This window comes from Rhinolophus hipposideros (genome assembly GCF_964194185.1).
Source record: "Rhinolophus hipposideros genome assembly, chromosome: 19".
NCBI classification, from domain to species: Eukaryota; Metazoa; Chordata; class Mammalia; order Chiroptera; family Rhinolophidae; genus Rhinolophus; species Rhinolophus hipposideros.
Window position 1 is genome coordinate 46,692,681 of NC_138065.1, and position 24,491 is coordinate 46,717,171.

At 34.4% G+C, this 24,491-nt stretch overlaps 1 protein-coding gene across 5 annotated transcripts in view; it reads left to right on the plus strand.

Moving 5' to 3' along the window:
• Positions 1–24,491, plus strand: part of COP1 (COP1 E3 ubiquitin ligase) — a 116,192-nt gene that overhangs the window by 57,078 nt on the left and 34,623 nt on the right. For all 5 annotated transcript variants that reach the window (XM_081026829.1, XM_081026825.1, XM_081026826.1 and 2 more), the window contains exons 9-12: positions 714–771; positions 9,438–9,552; positions 14,078–14,213; positions 22,372–22,515. In XM_081026829.1, coding sequence (XP_080882955.1) covers positions 714–771; positions 9,438–9,552; positions 14,078–14,213; positions 22,372–22,515 — 453 coding nt within the window. The remainder of the gene's footprint in view (positions 1–713; positions 772–9,437; positions 9,553–14,077; positions 14,214–22,371; positions 22,516–24,491) is intronic.

The following is a 24,491-nucleotide window of genomic DNA, read 5'->3' on the forward strand; positions in this document are numbered from 1 at the left end:
GTTTTTCTAGGGTTAGGAAGGAGAATGTGCAGACGATATAACCAAATAAAAAGAACCAATACAAAAAGCAAATTATGTTTGACCAGGACAGAGGAAACTGATATATAGGTTTTAGATTATGAAAGAAAGATTTTGGATATTTTACCATTTATTCCATTCCACTGGTAGTTTAATTTCACATGAGATGATTATCATAACATTTTGGAGCTGGAAGGGACTCTGGATGGTTTAGACATAAGCTAGGCCCCACTCATCTCACTTTGCAGATAGGAAACGGAGTGGTTATAAGGTACGTGGCCAAGGGCTCATAGCTCTTTAGTGCATAGTGGGTCTGCTAACCATAGCTTTTAATTGCATGCTTACACCCTTTTCCCAGATAGGGTTCCAGGCAACTTACTAACCTATCTGAAAATGAAACTGAAGCAAATATATCTGTGAATACACCTGACTTGTGATTATTTTTCTATTAACATTCTTTTATGGTGTACATGTTTAAGGTGGTGGGTTGAAGGAATAAGTTGTTTAGATATATGATGACTTTTTTTTTCTTTATGGGTTATGCATATATTTGATGTCTAATTATTGGCAATAAATATGTTTTTGCTTAGAAATTAGAAATATTGGATTTATCTGTGGTGTATTTTAGGTTTGCTTTTCCTGTTGCTAAAATAATGTAAACACTGAAGTCACATTTTTCTCTCTTCATTTTTCAGTAGTATTATTGATTCCACAGAATACAGCCAACCTCCAGGTTTCGGTGGCAGTTCTCAGGTAAATGATATAGTTAACAGTATGTTTTAGTGGTAGCATAAATATGAGCATCTGAGTTGTAAAATCATGGCTGCTTTCCTGGAATGACCCGTCATAGTGACAGCTGTTGAGAATGCTGCAGCCCTGATTAGAACTCGAATGGCTCTGTTGCATCATCGGGTATTTACTCATCAGTGATGAGTTAAAATTTGTTTTTGACATACTGGTAATGGTAACATCATATCTTGAAAGGAAAGTAATACTGTAAGAGGAAATCATGAATAATCAGTGCATTGTTTCTCTCAGGGATAAGAAAGTTATAATCTGTTGATGACTTACTCATCATTATGTTGAAAACATTAAGCTTTTCTACGGAAAGTAAACTACAGGTTTGAGTAAAATAGACTCTAGCTTCACCTCTCTTCTAATTAATTAATTGTATGATTATTTTGACTTACTCTCTTCATCTGTGATTTGGGGATGCTGATATTTGTCAAATGTAATTTTGCGGCTAGACTTTTGTGGGTTTTGATTTTTAGCTTTTTATATTGAAATAATTTCAGACTTAGAGAAAAGTTACAAGAATGGTAAAAGGAATTCTTTTATATCCTTTATCCAGATTGTCCGGATGTTAACATTTGATCACATTTGCTTTATCATTCTAATTCTGTCTCTCTTTTATATTACATATACACATGTAAGTTTTTGTCTTGATTATTAATAAGGTACAGACATAATGTTCCTTTATGTCTAATTCAGTGTGTATTTCCTTCAAAACAAGGATAATATTATCTTACATAATCATAATATAATTTTAAAATTCAAGTAGTTAACATTGTTATAGTGCAGGGGTGTCCAAACTTTTTTCAATGTTTTTCACCAAGGGCCATGTGCGGTAAAATTCACAAACACCCGGGCCACTCACTCGAGGTAAAGTACGTATTACCTCACCTGGTTTATTTAAGTAAACTAAATATATTTTTGGAATTTGCTGCCAGCCAATAAAAAATGGATCGCGGGCCGCAGTTTGGACACTCCTGTTATAGTGGTATTATCTAATTCCTACATCTTATTCATATTTTACAAATTGGCCCTAATATTGCCCATTATACTAACAGGAAAAAAAAAGGCATTTTTTAATGCATGTTCATTTGTCTATTCACTTACTGTGATAGTACAGTTATTTTTATCAAAGTAGAAAGACAATTCTTTTGGATCACACAGCTTTTGTTTGTACTTTTCTTTTCCTACTACTTAGTTGACTACTTCTATTACCTGCATAGTTAGTTTGTGTAACTACTCTGCACTTGTGTTATCTTTGTAGAGGTATGCATGTATCTGGCCTATTCCTTTTTAATAGTAAGTTCATAGATGGGTTCGTATCTATTTCTGAACAGCCATGAAAACACTAGCTCTGAGTGTAAGCATTGGAATTTATATAAAATAAAACTGTTAGAAATGTTTTAAAAATTGATTAAAACTTAAACATCGTGGGAGATTTTAAAATATGGCTCAAGAAGTAATTAAAGTAGTGATAACAGTAGTTAGGTAACATTTATTTTGTGCTTGGTTTTTTTGAGTACCCACTATTTACCAGGCACTATTTTAGACTTTGGGGATACATTACTGAAAACAAAAACAAAAACTCCTGCTGTAATGAAGCTTCCAGTCTAGTTGGAGATATACTAACAGTAATAAAAATGGATTACCTTTAAATAAAGAAGTCAGGGAGCAAGCCACATGATTACCTCTGGGAAGAAGTTGTAGGCAGAGGGATAACCAATAAATAAGCTCTGAGGTAAGAGCATGCCTCACAGTCCCGAAGTCCATTGTGGCTGGAGAGGAGTGAGCAAGGGATAGAAAAGTAGAAAGGAGGTAAACTCTTAACAGGCCACTCGGTGCGTGACTTTCTGAGGCCATTAGAAAGATTTAAGGTTTTTCAGTGAATGAGATGAGTTAAACTTGGTTTGATAGGTCCCTGCTTTACTTTATACTTTGCATCAAAGCATACACATTATTGATACTAGCCCTGGAGCATTTAGAAAAATGGGTTGACTACATTCTCTGCATCAGAACCTCAAATAAATAAATATTTAGACACAGACACGTAAGCTGGAAGAGAGCAAACTAAAAATTCTTCTGAATATCTTTGTATCAAAGAGTAGTTTAGATGCTGCTGCAAATAATAATGCTAGTGAAAATATTGCATTTCAAAATTTATGAAATGTGATCAGAATTGTTCTCAAGAATTTATATCATTAAATGTAAGAGTGAAAGTACATGAACTAGGCATTCAACTCAAGAAGCTGGAAAGATTTATGATGGTAAACATAGAGAAACATACAAAAAGAGCCCATCTACACTAAAACATTTTAATAAACAATTGAAATTGGATGTTATATGGAGCAGATTATAATAATTTAATGCTATGCGTACTACGGAAAATGACAGTCTTAATGAAATTTATAATTTTTAAGAAAAATAATATATTTAATAGATTAAAACAATTGTAGAACAATTTAAATAGACCAAGTATCATAACTATTAAATACAATTCCAGTAAAAAGAAATCTCACAAATATATTTTAATGGTGTGCAGAGAGTGTTACCAACTAACTTTAATTCATTGGGAGAATGAATGATTCAGAGGTACAATAACTAAAATGACATTTACCCAATAAGTTATTAAAATGTATTCTAAGAGTGCTGTAACAAAAGGACCACAGTAAAAATTTAAAAGCCAACTGGAAACTAAGAGTTTAGCCTGCGACGAAGGCAGTCTATACAGATCAGTGGTGAAAGGGTAGATTAGTAAATGTTGTTGTCATACCAGGAAACCATTTGCAGAATTTAGCTTTCTAGTTTATCACTTACAGTAAGAGTCCAGATCAGCTATATAATGGTTTAAATAATAATAGAACTATAGAAATTAAGAAAGAAGCTTATATATAAGAAAGCACCATAGGGATGGCTGGGTAGCTCAGTTGCTTAGAGCGTGGGCTCTTAACAACAAGGTTGCCGGTTCTATCCCCACATGGGCCACTGTGAGCTGCGCCCTCCTGAAAAAGAAAGCACCATAAACAGAAATTTAAACCCAAACTGGGAGAAGTATAAGCCTGATAGGTAGTTGATTTAATGCTTCAAAATTAAATACAAAAAAGCTTTTCATATCAGTTTTATATTTTAATGAACGTTCCAAGTGGAGTAAAATAAAATAGCCAAAGCAGTCTTGAGAAAGAATAACAAAGATGGAGGCATCACGCTTCCTGATTTCAAACTACATTACAAAGCTAGAGTAATCAGAACAATGTAATATTGGTATAAAAACAGACACGTAGATCAGTAGAACAGAATAGGGTCCAGAATTGAACCTACGCACGTGGTTAATTAATTTATGACAGAGGAGCCAAGAATATGCAATGGGGGAAGGACAGTCTCCTCAGTAAATGGTGTTGGGAAAATTGACCACATGCATAAGAATGAAACTCTACCACTATCTTACACCATACACAAAAGTAACTCAAAATGGATTAAAGATTTGAAACCATAAAACTCCTAGAAGAAAACATAGGTAGTAAGCTCCTTGACACTGGTGTTGGTGATGATTTTTTGTATTTGACACTAAAAGCACATGGATACAGAAGATGTAGTACACGCACACACACTCTGTCTCTCTCTGTCTCTGTCTGTCTCTGTCTCTGTCTCTCTCTCACACACACACACAGTCACACACTCACACAGTCACACAGTCACACAGTCATATTAATAATTCAGCCATAAAAGAAATCTTGGCATTTGCAACATGGATGGACCTTGAGGTCATTATGCTAAGTGAAACAAGTTGGACAAAGCAATACTGTAAAATCTCACACTTATGTGTGGAATCCTAAAAATAACAAAAAACAACCCATAGATACACATAATAGATTGGTGGTTGCCAGAGGCGTGAGTTGCCGGGTGGGCAAAATGGGTGAAGATCAAAAGGTACAAACTTCCAGTTCTAAAACAAATAAGTCCTGGGGATGTAATGTACAGCACGGTAACTATAGTTAATAATATTGTATTGCATATTTGAAAGTTACTGAGAGTAGACCTTAAGACTCACAAGAAAAAAGAATTTATAACTGTGTGTGGTGAGATGTTAGCTAGAGTTATCGTGGTCTTATTTCGTAATACATACGAATATTGAATCACTTACACACCTAAAACAAATATAACTTTGTATGTCAACTATACCTCAGTTGTTTTCAGAGTACCCAGAAAAGAGTATTCTTGAGGGAACCTAACTTTTATAAAATATATGTAGGTACGCAGATTATTATTATTATTATTATTATTATTACAAGCAATGGTGCAGAATATAATGTTTACCAGTAGTCTTTTACCATTCCCTTGATTTGTGCTCAGAGTCCAACAGTTTTATACTGACTTTGCTTTTGCATCACATGTACATACATAAGGACAATGAAAACAGCATATGTAACCTCTTACTATTTATATTAAAAATATAAACATACTTTTGATCTCACAGATATCCTGAAAGGGTCTGAGAGATAAAGGCTTAAGGACTATACTTTGGGGACCACGCTTTGAGAATCACTGTTCTAACTTATTCAGCTTTTTCCTTTAATGTCCTTCATTAATCTGTTTTTATAAAAATGTGCGTTTAATAATTAATTTGTTTTATTATTTTGTACTTGGTCCTTGATCTTATAAAGATTACTTACTGTGTAAATGATTAAGTTTTTATTCTGAATTGTTTCATTTATGAAATTAGTTTGGAAGGAAAGGGGTATTTATATATTAAAAAATTTGTACATTTCAGTTAACCATACAGAACACATTCAGCTTCTTTTAGAGTAGGGCTCTCTTCTTAGTGGAATTGATGGGGAACTGTGCTATGGTAACAGTTATTTCTTTCATTGTATAAACATGGATTTTATTTATTGTTTGAAGATGTCATTGCTTTTGTATTCTTGGTATTTAGGTATGTGAAATGGAATGTTTAGTTCTGAGTGCTGCTTTCTGTGTTTTCAATTTAATTCAATTTATCGCGAATCAATTTTTCGTTAGTTTTGTAAAGATTTTTCATAATGTACAGGCTAACACCACATGATCATTTTGTATAACTACCAAGCTTAATTTGCTCTCTTTATAGTGTGCTATACACTTTTTAGAATTATATGAGTTTTTCACTTCCTCAGTTACTAAATGAGATATTTACATACTTCTGTTTTTGCCGTGGTGAAATTTAATTATTTTTGAGTTTGGTGAGTCTGGCCATTTTTCTTTAGAACTAATCTAGATAAACAAATGATGAGCATTTTCTTTTGATTTCTAAGCATATTTATATCCTACCTGTAAGTTACAGAGCTTACCCGGAGTGTGTGTTCTGTCCCATTGGCCTTGCGGATTATCTGCAACCAATGTATATTCTCAAAACACTTTATCGCCTCACAGCGTATTTCTGTTCATTTGTATTAACGTTACTTGTGAATTTAATCATGAAGATGTCTGGCAGGGAGCGAAGTGATACATATTTACCAACAGTTATGAGGCAACCTAGTTCTAAATGGATTAAGAAGGAATTACACTGAATAAATAAATACAAGAAAAGCTTAGAATAAAAGCAAAATAATTGTTAAGGGGAAATTTGCTGTAAAATCTGAAAGCCAGACCAAACGGTGTTTTTGACTACTTCTTGTTTGTGTTATATGTCATATTCCTGATTTTTGTTATTGTAATCATTCTCATGTTTCAGATTATGAAGCCATTTCTGTTTCCCCATGGAGCTAAACCTTTTTAAAAAAAATCTAGAGTCTTCCCCTTAGAAATTACAAAAAATATGTTGGTACCTAAAAAGAAATATATTTTATGAGTATGTAAATCAGAATCATAATTATAACAGAAGAAACTTAGGAACCCAGCTCCTATGTTAGCTACTGGAACATGAATGGTACCATTCAAGTTATCCATGTGCTCCTAACAAATTCCATTACCCTGCTTCATGCATGTCCACAGGTAATCACTTTTCTGAGTATTTGTGTTTATCAGTGTGCTCATTTTAAAAATAGTTTTACCACATCTCTATGTAACCTATATGATTTGGTTTGGCTATATTTATCTTTGGACTTTATAAAAACAGTAGCACAGTATGTAGTTTTCTGGGACTTGTGTTTTCAAAGATTCGTTCCGGGTGCCTGTTGCTGCAGTTGACTCATCTTCACGAATGTGTAATGTTCCATTGTGTATATTGCAATTTATCAATTGTCCAGTTTATACACAGTTGATATATTTCTAGGGTTTTTGGTTTTGCTATTAAGGTCGCCTTCGACATGTCTCCTGATGTACAGGTGCAAAAGTTTCTCTAGATTTTGTACCTAGGCGAGGAAGTGAGGGTCATTGGGTATACACATCAGTGCTTTTGTAGTTTGAGATAGCAATTGTTTTCCAAAGTCTTTTTTATTAATTTCAAACTCCCACCACAGGAGTATGCAAGTTCCATTTTCTCCACATTTTTGTCAGTAGTTAATCCTGTTTAATTTCTAAATGGTTGCCACTTCAGTGGATAATAAATAGAATTTAATTGTGGTTTTAATTTGCATTTTCCTGTCATTATAAGGGCAGCATCTTTTCTTATGACCATTCATGTTTTATCTTTTGTGAAATGGCATTTCATGTATTTTATTTTTTTCTATCAGCCTTATTTACTTGTAGGAGCCTTTTTAAAACAATGTATTCAGGATATGAATAATTTGTACCTTATGTGTTGTTTATGGATTATGATCTTCAACAGAATGTCTGTGTCCTGTCCTGTATTCAGTTCTGGAAAATTGTCAACATCAATTCTTTAACTATTCTTCAGTCTGTTTTATTCTCTGGGTCTCTGAGTATTTAAATCTTATTCTGCCTTTTATGTCTTTTATCCTCTTCTTTATAATTTTTTGTCTTCTTGACTTTTAATTTTCATTCTCGGTAATTCTTACTGATTTATCTTCCAGCTTGCAAATTCTCTTTTCACTCTGCAAATCTCAGTTCTAATAGTTGTTCTTTTGTAGGTATTTATCTGGAAGTAGGTATTGTCCTCTTCCTCTTTCCTCTTGTCTGCACCCTTATATTTTGTGTCCCATCACCTCTCTGAGTTCACTTTCCTGTTTAGTTTATCTGTTGTCTTTGGAAATTGTATTACTTTCTTGTGATCCAAGCACTTCTTTAAAATATGATTGTTACCTACCATCTAGTTTTAGCAGGGCTTTCCTTTAGGGTTTCATTCATGGTAGCGCCTTAACGTTTTGACTTAATGCATTTGTGGTACAGTTATTGGTGAACTTGTGTCATCTCAAGTTCTCATTATGTGTTTTATCTCTGTATCTTTTTCTATGCGTCAAGCATAATAGATAACCATTTGTGGAAGAATTGTTTTATCCTTTCAGTTAACATGGTATATAGGTAACATTATGTACAATTAACCCTTGAACAACATGGGGGCACACATATTTTATATGTTGTGTGTATAATATACTGTATTCTTACAATACAGTAAGCTAGAAAAAAAATGTTATTAAGAAAATCATAAGGAAAATACATTTACAGTATTTATTGAAAAAATTTTGCATGTAATAGACCTGTGCAGTTCAAACCTGTTTTTCAAGAATCAACTGTATTTTGTGGATTTATTTTTGCGGGGGGGTGTTTTGTTTAATATTTTGTTTTGTTTTTTAATGATTTATATGCCAGTATAGTTCAGGTTTATTGTCTTTATCTGTATGTATATCTGATTTAGTAATTCTGATCTTCTAAAGTGTAAGTCAGACTATTTAGTGCATTAATATTACTGCCCCTTAATCTAATAATCAATTTTAACTTAAATACATATTTTGTATAGTCAAAAACCGTTTTTGTTATTCAAAGGATACAAGGCAACAATATAGGGATGATGAACAGTAATTTTTTTTCTTTTTTTAATTTCGGGAAAGGAGGGGAAGGGAAAGGGTATGCAGCATGTGTGTTACAAAATGATAGCAAGTGGAAGTACCCGGCATAGCAAAATCAACCATCGAATAAAAAGTCCCCAGTGATGGGGGTCACCAGAACTCAAGGGGGCTCAGTATCCTGCAGTTCAGAAATGAGGGGAAGGGGAAAAGTTATATGCTTTCCTTCCTTCCCTCCCTATAAATCCAAGATTTCTCACAACCTTTGATTTCTAGCAGTAAACATGGAGTTACGTTTGTCCGTCTCCTATTAATCTTGTGGCTACTTTGACGTGTTTTTTGCACCTGCATAAAAGTTCCCGAGTGACTTGAATATACATTCATCTTCCCTTTCTTGGTCTCCTGTCTTTCCTTTCAAAATGGAAGGAAAAAGTAGTTCTCTTTTGATCGTTGTTTTCTAACAATTTCTGCATATTAAAATTCTGAATTTTTGAATGGCAGTTATGATGGATTCTATCTTCATTTCAATTTTGGAGAGTTGAAAGATGCTTTTCACTTTATCCTTGTAAAATTGGCCTTCAGAGCTTATTTTCACTTTAAAACAAAAATTCGAAAGTATGGTATAAGAACTATGGGTTTTTACCATTTGTAATTGTGTTAATATGATGAACTTTTGCAATTGGACATGAAAGCATTTGGATAGTCTGAGTACAGTTTGTTCTGAGTTACAAGTGTCTTTTCTCGTTATCATCTTAGACAAAGAAACAGCCTTGGTATAACAGCACATTAGCATCAAGACGGAAACGACTCACTGCTCATTTTGAAGACTTAGAGCAATGTTACTTTTCTACAAGGATGTCTCGTATCTCAGGTACATATTGAGGGCTTCTTAAAACATCTCACATTTGTATTTCAGATGCATTTCTGGCTTCTTCTGCTGGATTTATGGAAAGTCCTACCGTGTTTCCCCGAAAATAAGACCTAGCCAGCCCATCAGCTCTAATACGTGTTTTGGAGCAAAAATTAATATAAAATGCGATATTATGTTATATTACATTATATTACTTTGCAGTATACCTGACATTATAATTATATTACATTATATTATATTATACCCAGCATTACATTATATTATACCCGGTCTTATATAAGACCTGGTCTCATAGTAAAATAAGACCAAGTCTTATATTAATTTTTGCTCCAAAAGACGCATTAAAGCTGAGGGTCCAGCTAGGTCTTATTTTCGGGGAACTATGATATTCGTAAAGTAAAAGTTCGTGTTTCGGCGTAGTCCGCCAGGCACTGTGGGTGTTCTTAGTGGTCTCAGAGAACATCGCTTCCCCATAGCTGTTTTTGTTCTTTTTGTGTTGAGGATTTTTTACTCTTCGTATAGTGAGCTATATAAAGTAAAAAAAAAATCAGCCATGAATATGTAGCTAGCAAAAATAAGCTCCATTCAGTTGCCTTCTGTTCAACATTTACTAAGTTTTAAGCAGTGTCCTCTGTACTAAGAATAAAAAGATATAAGAACTGGTTCTTATTGTCAGTATTATAAATTTAGTGGGAGACAGCAACAGGGAAATGATTCTATGTGATATTGTATGTTATATAAATATGTAAAGGGTATTATGAGAATAAAGGAGAGCATCCACTAATAGCTGGGAGTGAAAAAGCCAGGCCGGGTTGAAACTGGGACATGTAAGAGGGAATAATCACTGGGGGAATTCAGAAGAATTGTAATCAAGGGTAGTATTAACTAAAAAAGGTAAGTTTAAGCGAAGCATGTTAGAGGAAATAACTTATGTACAGACATGGATGTGATAGCATAGGACACTTTTTTTGCTTTTTGTTTAGCTTTTCTCAGCATCTTTGCTCACCAATGAAGTTGGGACACTAATACCAACCATATAGGTTTCTTTTCTTTTTTGTTTTTTTTAATAGTTTTTTTAGGTGATACATGAAAATACAATGCTTAGTATAAGTTGGGTGCTCAATCAGTTGATGTCATTAGTAGTACATGTGCTTAAAATGAGAGCCACCAAGGGAAAAAAATGTCTGATTTTATTAGTTGTTAAAATTTTGGCCTTCGTTTCTCTCTTTAATAGGCATGTTTGTATTGTAATCTACACATTGCCAGATCCTTTGCGCAAATTTGCCTCGGGATTGGTGGTAGAGAAAAGTACATATATGTTAGATTTACATAGCATTTTTCCTATTAAGACTAGGAGAAAGCCAAGCTTTGTTGATAAGTGTATTTGAAATTAATCAACCGGTTATTACACAAATGAAAGCTTTCATTTTATTGCCTGGGAATCCATCCTCCTTATGAGTCCCTGTAATAGGCTGTAAACTGCATTAGGAAGCTGTTAAATTGTAAGTGGTCTGAGACCTACATTCTGATAGACAGACAGTGTGTGTTAACCCTTTCGGATGTTATATGTTGGTACGATGTCAGAATACAAACACAGGCAAGTGGCAAGACATTAAAAAAAAAAAGTTAGAAAGAGAGATTGTGGTAGGCTACTGTTATTAATAAAGTTTTAAGCAACCAGCAGGATAGGCATGCTGTGGGATAGTAAAGGTAATCACAAACCAATTTAATTTATTTTGGGGAGGTAGCTTTACAGGAAGGTAGAATAATAAGACCAGGAAAAAGATTAGATTTTAATTTTGAGGGCATGGCTATATTGTGGTTACTACACGTTTTCCTCAGACGTATCAGATGTACGCATTAACTCCACTACTCATACTGCTGAATATGAAGGTCCTCCGAGATTCCTTGATGATGGAAAGGAAATTTTAATCTCTGTGTAGTGGGGTACCTAAGAGTTTGATTGTCCTTCTGTATATTTCCAAATGAGATTCCACCCCACCCCATCCTGCCCCCACTTTTATTTTCAACTATGAAACCGAAAGATGAAGATGTAAGAAATGAATGCCTTGGACTCTTAATTGTAATTGAAAGAGGAGGTACATTATAAAGCATTAGGAGAGAGAAAAGAGAGACTGAATATACTTTTACAAACTAATCTGTAATTAGAACAGGAAAGATGCTATGCCAGCAGATACATGTGAATGTAGATCATCAACCAACCAAGCAAACAAAATCCTCCCTTTTCATTACCAGATAAGTGAAATCTAATTCCTGTACTGTCAGTTAGTGAAATAACTATTTTTAGTGCTTTCTTCATAACTTCTATTGAAAATAGGTGTTCATGAGTGGTGCTATGATGTCCAGAAGTTCAGCTACCCTAAAAAAGAATTATGATCTTCAACAGAATACACATTCCTGAATGCTTGTGAAATTTATGTACTTAGGAATGGATGTCAAAATGTGAAAGAGTAGATTAGCATTAAAACAATTTTTATAGAATATCTAAAGTGACTGCCTTTCCATTAAGTATTTATGCGTATTACATTACACGGTTTACAGTAGTAAGATTATATATAAAAATAACCAGTTAACTGTTACATCCAAGCCACTTTGTAATACAGTTGATTTTTTTTTTGAGAATCGATTAACTGTTACATCCAAAACACTTTGTAGTATCGTTCATTTTTTCCCAATAACCTATGTTTTATTTATAATTTATAGTTTCCTGAGAATATTTATATGCAACAGGAGCTTTATCTCAGTAACATTATGATATCACATACTAATTAAGTTTGTTACTTTTTGTTACTTTTGCTATTTTTAGAATGGAAATATTACAAAATTGGACCCTTTTAAAATAGGTTGTTAGATGAATTTGCTTAGTTAGTGTTTAAATATTTAAAATGTAAAATATCAGGGACAAAAGCTTACTTAGTTTCCTCAAGCAATTGTGTTTCTTTATAATAATTGTTAGATAAATTTCTTGTCAACAATTATCTTCAAAATAACCTAATTTTCTCCAGAAAAAATAATTTTTATTTTGTTATTATATATATATATATATATATATATATATATATATATATACACACACATATATATATATATATATATATATACACACACACACTTTTTGGGGGGGAATATTGGGGAACAGTGTGTTTCTCCCGGGCCCATCAGCTCCAAGTCGTTGTCCTTCAATCTAGTTGTGGAGGGTGCGGCTCAGCTACAAGTCCAGTCACTGTTTTCAGTCTTAGTTGCAGAGGGTGCAGCCCCCCATCCCATGTGGGAATTGAACTGGCAACCTTGTTGTTGAGAGCTCGCGCTCTAACCAACTGAACCATCCTCTAACCAACTGAGCCATCCGTCCACCCCTCTGGAAGCTCAGGGGCAGCTCGTTGTCTTCAATCTAGTTGTGCAGGGAGCAGCTCACTGGTCCATGTGGGAATCGAACTGGCGACCCTGTTGTTTAGAGCTTATGCTCTAACCACCTGAGCCATGTGGCCACCCCTCTTTTTTTTTTTCCATTTTTTGTATATGTATCATGTACTACATGATACTTAGAATAAAGAAGAAGGTATGAAAACAGTGTTGTAGCAGGCTTATTTCACATTTCATTCTAGGAAGCTAACTAAACTAATTGTGTTTTGCTTTTCAGCTTTTGGAAAGGAAAATACAAGTCCAAACTTTAAGCAGTTTTGAAAAAGTGATTTTTTAATTCATGCTTTTACTGTAGACCTTTTTCTAGATTGGAGAATAGATTAGCTGTATTCTCAGGTCCTTCATAACTTGATTTTCAGATTTAAATTCCACATGATTTAGTTAAGAATAGTTTCTTGAAACAGACTTTACTCAAAGTATACAGTGTCCTCCTAGATGGAATTATTATTTTCCATATTCTACCCAGACATTTGAGTGAAACCACATTGCTTGTTTTTGAGAATTAGTGATTCATACATTGCAGTTTCTACTCCCTTTCAGTAATTGGATTTGAAATACTTCAAAGTATGTGAATAAGTATTTTGTTTCCTTTTTACTTAAAAACCAATTTTTTTGTCTTAATTATGTTATAATTATGTTATTATATAAATTGTATTTGGACAGTAAATAAACATGGGAATGCAGATGTGTCCTTGTAACTAACAAATTCTACTATCCAGTATATATGCTCCTCTCTCCACCCTCACTTTCTTCATTGTTGGATTTTTGTTTTAATAGATGATATAATTTCTCATGATTTACAGGTACTATTATTGTTTTTCCAAGAAATCTCTACTTTAAAAAACAGACTATCTAGTATATTTTCATAGGTGTTGAAAAAGACAGTGTCTCAACGAACCACTAAGAAATTTTTACTGAAATTAAATGTCAGCTAATTAATTTGAGCATATAAGTCTTTAAAAAATACTTTTAAAGAATTGTTTATATTTAGAAAATAATTTTTAATCTGTGGATATTTATATCCCTTTGACTTATGTTGCAATTCAATTCATTTATTTATTTTTTTGTTTTCTTTGTATAGATGACAGTCGAACAGCAAGCCAGTTGGATGAATTTCAGGAATGCTTGTCCAAGTTTACTCGATATAATTCAGTACGACCTTTGGCTACACTGTCATATGCTAGTGATCTCTATAATGGTTCCAGCATAGTCTCTAGGTAAGTATTGGGCAGCACGCTTGACTTTTCTTTTGCAGGAGTATTTAGAATTTAATTGAATTTGAGAAGCAATTACAGTGTTATGGTTAAGAGTCTGTGTTCTGAAGTCATGTTGCCCGCCAAATTTTAGTTCTGTGGTCTTAGGCCGGTTTCGAATCTCTTTAGCCATCAATCTCTTCATTTTTAAATGGACTGATTCATAGTATCCACCTGATAGGGTTGCAGTTTATGTTCTTATAATGTCTTTGTCTGGTGTGGTGACAAGGTATCCTCTCCTCATAAGTGCCCCCTCCTCTTCAGTTTTCTGGATGTATTTGTAAAGAATTGGTATTATTTCTTCCTTACATATTTTGTAGAATTCCCCAGTGAAGCAGTCTCGGCCTTCAGTTTTCTCTGAAGGAAGATTTTTAAGCACAAATTCAATTTTTAAGATATGTAGGGCTAACGAGGTAACCGTTTCTTCTTAAGCATTATTTTTGGTTTTTATGTTTCAAGGAATTTGTCCATTTCATCTAGGTTGTTGAAGTTATTTGCATACAAGTGTTCATTCCTTTATTTTCTTTTTAATATCGTTAAATTCTGTAATATTCCCTCTCTTATCCCTGATGTTGGAAATTTATTTCCCTTTATTTTTTTTCTGTAATGGTCTGTCTTAGAAGATTATCGATTTTATTTATCTTCTCAAAGAGCTATCTCTTGATTTATTGACATTCTGTATTTTTCTGTTCTCTGTTTCATTGATTTCTACTCTTTATTTCCTTTTTTCTGCTTTCTTTAGATTTAATTTGCCTTTACCTTTTTAGGTTTTTAAGACAGAAACTGCAGTGATTCGTTGAAACCTTTCTTCTCTAATATAGATATTTGTGTTATAAAATTTCCTCCATTTACTGCATTAGCTGCATCCCACAAATTTCTTTTTTCCAAAATTTTTTTTATTGTGGTAAAATACAGGTATTTACCATGTTAACAAGTTACTGTTCAGTGGTGTTAAATACATTCCTAATATTGTGCTACTTTCACCACTACCCATTTCCTTAATACTTGACATCTTGTAAAATTGATACTTGGTGTCCATTAAAAAAATAACTCATCTCCCCCAGTTCTGGCAACCACCATTCTACTTTCTGTCTCTGATATTGACTACTCTGACTATCTCATGTAAGTGGAATCAGACAGTATTTTTAATAACATTTCTGAAAGAAAAATTTCCCAAATTCAAGGTTTATTAGGCAGGACAGATGAAGACTAGTAAGTAGCAACAAAAGAAAATAATATCCAAAGAATTGAAGGGACTTCAAAACTTTCACAGATTTTTTTTTGCTTTACCTAGTTTCTCACATTCAAACACATCATTGGTAGTAAACTTATTTTAAAGGCTTTTAAGTTCTCTCAAAGCAGGACATTTAATGAGGAATTTCTTTGGGGTAGAGGAATGTTAGAGATGACAAATGATGTTGAATTTGGTGCATTATTTTATTACATTGGAGAAGAAATTATTCTTACTGTAAAATTGCAAGAAATATATCTAGTGTTGGTCATTTATTGCAGTAAGAATCTCACTGAGAAAAAAGGCTGAACTAGGAACTTTGCTTTTAAAATTTTTTCTTTGCTTATGTTTAATTTGGGGTTAATACATTCTCATAAGTCCACAAGGTGGCAGCATTTGTTTGCTTTGACAATATCTCAACTAATTAAACAATAGACATGTATGGATATATGGAGATAGTGAATTTCATAAAGAACTCATCTTTCATAAAGGAATGATGTCACTTTCACATTTTCTTAAATTAGGTATTCAGTGGCCTCTAGAGAGGAATGGTTTTAAAGTATAGTTTAAATTTTGAATACTTAGTAGCAATGGCTATTTCTTGAATTCTTGGTTTGAATTTTACATGCCTAGATTGTTTAGTTAAAATTGTTATACACTCCATTTGTACTTTAGAGATTATTTGAACATTTTTGCTTCTATTTTCTCAAATGTTTGAAATAGAATCACATCACACATTACTCATTTCCTAAGAAGAAAATGGGATATGTGGTGGCATGCATTGCTGCCAGATCAGCCACTACCCTTGGGATGTAGTGTTTGATTACTTTGTTTCAGGTACCATTGTAAGTATTTTACAAGACATTGTCAATATTTCACTAACTCGTTTAATCTTTATGTAAACATTATGGAATAGGCATTGCTATTAATCCCATTCCACAGACAAGAAATTAAAGTAGCGAAAAATCTTCTAACTTGTCTAAGCTCAACACAATGCTGGTAAATGACAACTAAAGTTTGAGCTGAGGCATTCTGGCTCCTGAGTTCTGCTGTTCTGGGAGTCCCATCAAGCTCTGTTGAAACTTTGGGTGAGTTTCAGAAAACACTTTACTTTTGAGACACCCAAAGGAATTAATTCTTTTGTGTTTCTGATGTCCCCGTTGCCGTCTTATCTAACGTGGCTGTAATAATGAACATTTTTTGGAGTTTTAATTTATTGTAGATACTACATTCAGATGCCATTTTTTGGCCGTAGTTTGAAACTATTCAAATTCAACTGTTTCGTAGTAACCAGTTATAAAGATTGTTTTTACTAAACTTCAGTTTATAATGACAGACAGTGCTGATCCAGATTCTTTATTGTAGAATGCTCTGAATTTTTAAGTTGCACTTAAAAACTGATCTCCAGGTACTTACTGACTTGTTTTCTAAGGAATAAGTACGATTTTTAGAACTGCTAATGTACTTTCTCTTTTTGTCAGCAGGTATTTCTGCTACTATCTTAAGAGTTATTGGGCCTTCTGGGGTTGGTGAGAAATGTGAGGAATGAGAGTGCAGAGGAAAGAATTCCCATTCAGAATTTTGCTCAAGACCAGCCTTTTAAAGCAATAATTTAAAAACTATGTTCTAGGCTTGAAGCTTCGTCAGAGAAGGGGTCTAATGTGTCTCGTTTCCTGTTTCATCCCCGTGTCTCGCACATGGTAGGGGTTCAGTGGTAAATAATTGTTGAATGAATGCACAGACGAATGTAAGACTCTTTTGCCTGCTCTGGGAGGGTCTGGAGCAAGCAGAGCTCTAGCAACTGTCCACCTTAACGTGCTTTTACACATTTTCTTGCTGATAAGTATTCCTTTTAAGAAAATATCCCTATGCTAAAAGAGAAATTTGTAAATCACCAATGACACATAACAGAAAAATAGATTAATGTTAACAACTTAGCATAGAGAAGCCCAAGACTGTCAGCAAGTGTTGATGAGCTTCCTACTTCTGTTACATTCCAGATACAGGTTAAAGATGAAACATATCTAAGCTGAAGCTTTAGAAGGTCCTCTTCCTTCCACATAACTTGTACCATAAATGTTTTCTGTTCTCATCTCGATTCCTTTTGTTTTTCTCTTTATTTTCCTTTGCTTTCGCTTGGGCTGAGGCTTGTCAGTAGTACAGAGTGAAACCACAAACTTAGATCATTTTACACTTATTACCACCAAGAGCTTTCATTAGTTAGTGTTTGAGATTTTAGTAGACCACGAAAGGTTTGTCACTAATCAGAACATAATACAGATGCTTGCCTCAAAGGTTTAGAATGAGAATGTTGCCTTTTATTCATGATAAAATTACTTGCCTGGAAAAGAGTAGAGTTTCTTACCCTAATGACACTCTCCAAATAAAGTAGAAGAGGAATTAGAATGGGTCTGTGTGGTATCCAAGAGATAAAAGTAGGACTCGTGGCTGTAAGCCACACATTAAAGGCAACATAAGGAAGATCCTTCCAGTCAGCACTCTACAGAAGTGGAATGGGCTTCATCAGGGGGTGCTGGCCACGGGCTCTAAGGACTTTTTATAACTAAGCTTTACATATATTTTTTTTAATTTATTGGGGTGACAATTGTTAGTAAAATTACATAGATTTCAGGTGTACAATTCTGTATTACATCATGTATAAATCCCACTGTGTGTTCACCACCCAGAGTCAGTTCTCCTTCCATCACCATATATTTGATCGCCTTAGATGTTATTACCTAGAAATGTTTCTGCAATCCTGAGGTCACTTACATATTCACCTGTATTTGTCTAGAATATTTATTTTTATTTTTATTTTTTTAATTGTATCTGTTCAGACCAAATACTGTAAGTGCTGAGGGTACAAGTAAGAGTCATATACAGATTAGCGGAGAGAAAAACCCACAAGCCACTGTATAGAATAAAGTGTTCTAAGTGCTATGAAAGCACAGCAGATTCTCGAATAACGTCATGCCATTCAACATCATTTCATTATAACGATGAGAGGAAAAAAAATTGATTCCTGGTCGGGGTCACTTGTTTGTGTGGAATTTGCACATTCTCCCCATATCTGTACGGATTTTCTCCGGGTACTGTGGTTTCCTCCCACACCCCAAGATGTGCGCATTAGGTGAATTGGTGTGTCTAAAGTGTTCAGTCTGAGTGAGTGTGGTTGTGTATGTGAGTGTGCCCTGTGGTGTGGAAGGGCATCCTGTCTGGGGTGAGTGCCCGCTTTGTGCCCCGAGCTGCTGGGATGGGCTCCGGCCACATGACCCCGAGCTGGAAGAAGCAAATTGGCAAGTAATTTTCTTGGTTTTGTTAGTCTTTCGTACATGTATATAGCTCATATTTATTTCAGTTTTTAATATTAGAAGTGTCTTGGGTCTTTATTTAGAAGTTTGGTGATATTTTTGTGATCAGAAATATGCCGTGGGAACCTGACTCTTGTTTATTATCAGTTAGCCTATGGTAAAATTGGTTTCGTTACGCATTGTTTCAGTTTCCAAGAACCTATGGGCGTTCAGTGAGGACTTCCTGTATCTACTGGATACGCTATGGAGAATGGGTTTGAGAAAAGCAGGAGTGGACGTAGGGAAATGTGATATATAGGTGGTTATTGAAATTGTCCCGGCGGTGTAGGATGATGGCCTGTGGATTAGGGTGAGGGTTGTGGGGCTCCAGTGAGGAAGTATTTAAGAAATTTTTAGGAACTAGGGAGACAAAACTTGATGGTTCATGGATATTGTCCTTGAAGGAGAGGGAGATAAATAACTTTCAGAGTTTTGACCTGATTCGCGTAGCTAGGCAGAAAAATATGGGTGTCATTTATAGACAGGGCTGCTGGGGGAAGAGCAGGTTTAACGGCGGTGAGGCACACGGGAGGTGAGCGGCTAGAGATTTGGCTTAGGCTCTCTGGATGCAGAGAAGGGGTCTGTGAATCTGGGGACTCATGCAGCTGGTAATTGATCCCATGGTTGTAGATTCACAAAGCTCTGACATTTAAAGGTCAGGTAGGTGAGGTGGAACCAGTAAGGCGGACTTAGAAGGTTCTTAGATGAGAATGAAAACTGGGTGAGTGTGTTGTCATGCAAACCAGTGACAAAAGGGACATAATCTGCAGGGTTAGATTTGGGGCAGGACTGGATCCACAGCAAAGTGAGTCTTCCTTTGTGCCTTGATTAGAAGGGAGGACACTTCCTCCTGGGTAACAGGAGGGAAGGAGAGGAGAATGGGTGCAAAGGCAGCCACGTTTGTAGATTTAGTGCCAGGGAGATAAAGGAGTTTTTCTCTTAACATTTTTTTCCATATGTATCTTAGAGTGATGGGAAGAAAGAGTTGTTGGCATTTATATTTAACTGTAAAAGAAAAAGATACTAGGTGATGAAAATGATTAAATTTCTGGACCATGACATTTCAGCTGAATACCAAAGGAAGTAAAGATCATTGAGGGCTGAGAATGGTAAAAGGGGTGGAATCTGCTGATGGAGGTTAAGAATGAAGAGTGGTGGAAATAGTGCGCAAACCAGAGGTATGCTGTGGAGATTATGGACAGAGACGTGTTTGCAACGTTGGCACAGAATGCTTTTCATCTTTGTACTTGTAGCACTGGCTAGTCTACCTAATACCTAGTGGACACTTCTGTTTGTTGACTCAACTGGAGAAGAAACTAAAATGCAAGGTAGAAAATAAGTAGTAAATGTTTGTGGAGATCTGATGAAATGCTGAGTGAGTTCACTAAAGAGGGAGTTCACTTTAGGCCAGGACTTGCCTGGAGGTATTTGAAACGGTTCTTTTAAGCTTTTTCTTCTGGTTTTATATATATTATTCTTTCTCTACTTGATTTTTAAGATAGGAAGTGGAATTAATATACTTCTGTTTCTTCATTATGTCTCAAGCCACATGTTTTGTAACTTCTTGTAGAAGTTTATATATATACCCTATGGTATAAAGTGTAACTATATTATTATAGGCTGGACCATCCTTTTACTTGCTTAAGTGTAAGGGGAAGAGAAAGCATACTTTGTTTTGGGCCTTCTCTGGGTAAAATATGTGGAAGAAATAAAAGAATGTAATTGTCCACACATCTCCAATTATATAGACTACCTGTATAAGACAAGGTCTTTGCAAATCTTTACAGTAAAACTAATTTGGAACAGAAGCAAAGAAGACCAATTTGAATGAATAAAGTCTCATGTAGTTTTAAAACATTACTTTTATTTCTTTCGGCTATCTAGCATAATTAGCAATAGTTTCTATTAATCCTACTTAAATGAGATGAAATGAGAATTTATTTGAAATTATTCCAGCATTATGTGGCACGTTGTAACTATTAAGTAAAAATTAGACAATATAGCAGTTCAGTTGAGGTTGTGGTACAAGTAAATCTATTGCATTTCTACAGTCATATTTTGTTGGCGGGAACGTTGTCTGAATAGTGCTATAGTCAGTGACATTTAATGAAATTCCTTTCAAGGTTTTATAAAATTAAGGAAGGATTTAAAACTGTAATGAAAAGTGAGCATCTCGGTGTGTGTTTTTATGAGGAGTATTTTAAATGTGTACTTACTTTCCTGGTGCATCAGTTCAGCAAACTTCTTACTAAATTATTAACTAATCATTAACTGTTCTGTAAAAAGATATCATAGGCAATCCATAAAGAAGGGTATTTCAGGTAGGTATTTGTATGCATTTAATGAATGCTTGATGTATGTAGAGTACTACTAGTATATCATCTTAGCCACTTAGAAGCTGCCTAACTTTGGGAAAATTACTTCACCTCTAATCCTCAGTTTTCTCATGTGTGAAATATAGATAAAAATAATACCTATCTTATAAGGTTATTTTGAAAATTAAATGATTTGATACCTGCAGTGGTTTCAATGAGTGGTCAGTAAATGTTAGCTATTGTGTAATTCATTGTAGATCAGTGAGAATTCTCATGTATTCTCTAGCCTTATGGCTAAGCTTCCAGAAGGAATGCTTGACTAACTCATTGATAAATAATGTATCTGATGATTCATTTCACTCTCAATTCCTTTAGGTCACTAAGGTTTCTTGTTGGTTATACAACAATTTTGTTGAAGCTACAAATTAAGTTCTATGAAGGTGAATAAGGCCGGTGCCTTGGTTTGAAGCAGCTTGTTTTAGAATTTGTATAAAAAGTCAGAATTTGTATAAAAAGAGAGGGGTGAATTCCTAAATACCTCTAAAAGAAGGGAGATTTTGAGTTTCTCCCTTACTTGTTTGTGGTTGAAGGACTCTGTATTGGGGGTTCAAAAGTTAGAGATATTTGGGAAGTTAGAAATGGAGTTTGGGAAACGTAGTGATAACTTAATGATTCTAATTTTATCCCTTTGTCACCATGCTCTCCCTTAATTGCTTTAGTAATTCCTCATGTATACTAATTTATTTATTAAAATGACATTAAATACTGTGAAATTCTGTCATCCCCACAAAATGTTAGGAAGGGGAATAGTTAGAATTTATGAAAAGATTAATTGGTAATTCTCTTTTGCCATATTTTTAATACTGCAAACCATTAAATCTTTCATCACTACTTTTACAGCGTAACTTGTTGACCTTAACTGTTGGGTAAGTTGTGCTATGGTTACTAAAGCTGAATTGAAAAACATACCATACCAGGTTTCTAGGAACAAAAGAACTATCTATGAGCAGAACTGTACAACTGCCACTTGTAATTTGTTACGTCTTGATAATGACTTAATCCGGACATAGGGCTTAGTACAATTTGAGGGCATTTCAAATAGCTCTCTTATCCTCACATACAGAATCACTTCAGAAATAGAAAAAAACAAATTATGAAATGTCCTTGTAAACGCCACCAGGATAGGTGGAAAGTCCTACTAACCAAGTATATACTTTTTTCCTTAGTATTGAATTTGACCGGGATTGTGACTATTTTGCGATTGCTGGGGTTACAAAGAAAATTAAAGTCTATGAATATGGAACAGTCATTCAGGATGCGGTGGATATTCATTACCCTGAAAATGAAATGACCTGCAATTCCAAAATCAGGTGCTTATATTATTATTTTTTTGGCATGTGCAGTGTGTATATAATAATTAGTACCTAGAATTAGCGTAGGTGTGTTATTTTACCTTTCTCTGAGATGCCTTCCTCATTCATGGTTACACTATAATTGCCTACACAGCAGGATATCTTTCTTATACATATTAGTTGCTTTTCCCTTGTGGGGGTTAGTAGTTATTGTTTTCCAGTTTGCCAAATGATAGTTAATTCTCTTTCACTGAATCAAATAAAGGTCTTTGCTGTAGATTGCCTTTTGTGAGGATCGAATAAAGGATTACTGTGGCCTTTGAATAGTGTCTGAAAGTCAGGAATTTTTCCTGTGGTATGCACATGTCTCTAAATATTATACTTGTTTGTAATTTTAAGAATTCTTTTCACAAAAACATTCTGGTTTTTTTCATTGGGACCATAATAGTGTTTCATGTACTAGGGGTTAGAGTTCATAATGAGTGCAATAAAATACTGCATTTTTTAGAGTATTCAGTCCTGGATTACTGTTAAACATGTAGGAACTGGGCCCTATTTCTAATCTGGACCCCCAAAATCTTAGAGGAATTCTAAATCTGCATTTTTAAAAATAAGGTTCCCAAGCTGATTTCTTGAGCACTGGCTTCAAGGGGAATGATATAAGGAAATCATGTCATAATAAATTTATTTAGAACTTTGAACAGTTCCCAGTCATTCTTGTATCTTTTTTATCTGAATGAATGACATATATAGTATGTGTGTATATGCACATTTTAGTGATGTTAATAATATAGCAATTATTACAGTCTTTATATAATTTATTATTATAGCTTTCCTTTTTGTTTTCTAATTTATTCATAAAATGGTAGACTGATAATTTGTGAGCCTGCTTATTCCTCGGTGACGCTCATCATTGAGAATTTGTTATAGTTTTTGTCTTAAGTGGAAAAAATATTACATAGGTAAGACAACTTTATTGAATTCTTATGTTTTAGGGATTGTACTAAATGCTTTGTTTTAAGCAGACCTATGTGGTACTTACCTTTATTCCCCTATTTTATACACAGTGAAGCTGAAGCACAGAACAGTTAATTAACTTGCTTAAGATTACACAGCTAGTCTTTGGTGGAGCCAGGATTCAAACAGAGTTAGTTTGGTTCACAGGTCTGTGCTCTTAACCATTTCATGCCGCTCATTTATAAAATGGAGGCCATAAGAGTAGTACCTGTTTCATAAATTGATAATGCACTCAGCAAAATACTTGGCCCCTATCAAGAATTCATAGTAAATGTTACTGTAATGAAAATGTGGGTTAGAGAGTTTATTCTTTCTGATTTGACACATGTCAAAATGTGGCAGTGCTTTTTGGCGCTTTGGAGTAAACGAAGGAAGCTGTTCAGGGTAGGAAGTTCCGGGCTTGGGACTGAAAGGATCAGTATGTAAGCATACCGGAAACCAGTTTGGAGCACACCAGTAGTGACAGGAAAGGGAATTAACCCGAGCCACAGCCAGTCAGAAGCAGATCTGGAATTTGAGCTCAGGTCCATCGAAACCCAAAATTTAGCTCTTAACTGTTCATGTAATTTTTCCCAGAAGATCTAGTAAGTATATTTAAACATGCAAATGAATTCTTCCAATCCCTGAATTTAGCATGAATGCAACTAGTAGGGAGCAAAAAAATGTATGTTCATATGCTTGGAAGTCATCTAGGTTAATTGTTTTGAAAGTGGCTTCTTAATACACATTAGTAGGCATGGTTCACATACGTGTCTCACATTTTTAGCATATGTGTCTCACCAAAAGCATACATTCTCAATTTTGGAGCACTTGAAAATAGTGGAAACCATAAATGTTCAAAGTTTAATTTTCGTTGTTAAAAGCTTTTAATTGGAATTTTAGTTATAAGCTTCTATTAAGATTTTTTGGATATAAACTGAAACCCAGTTTAAATTAGCTTATTGGCTTATATGCTTTGGCACAACTGGACCCAGGGG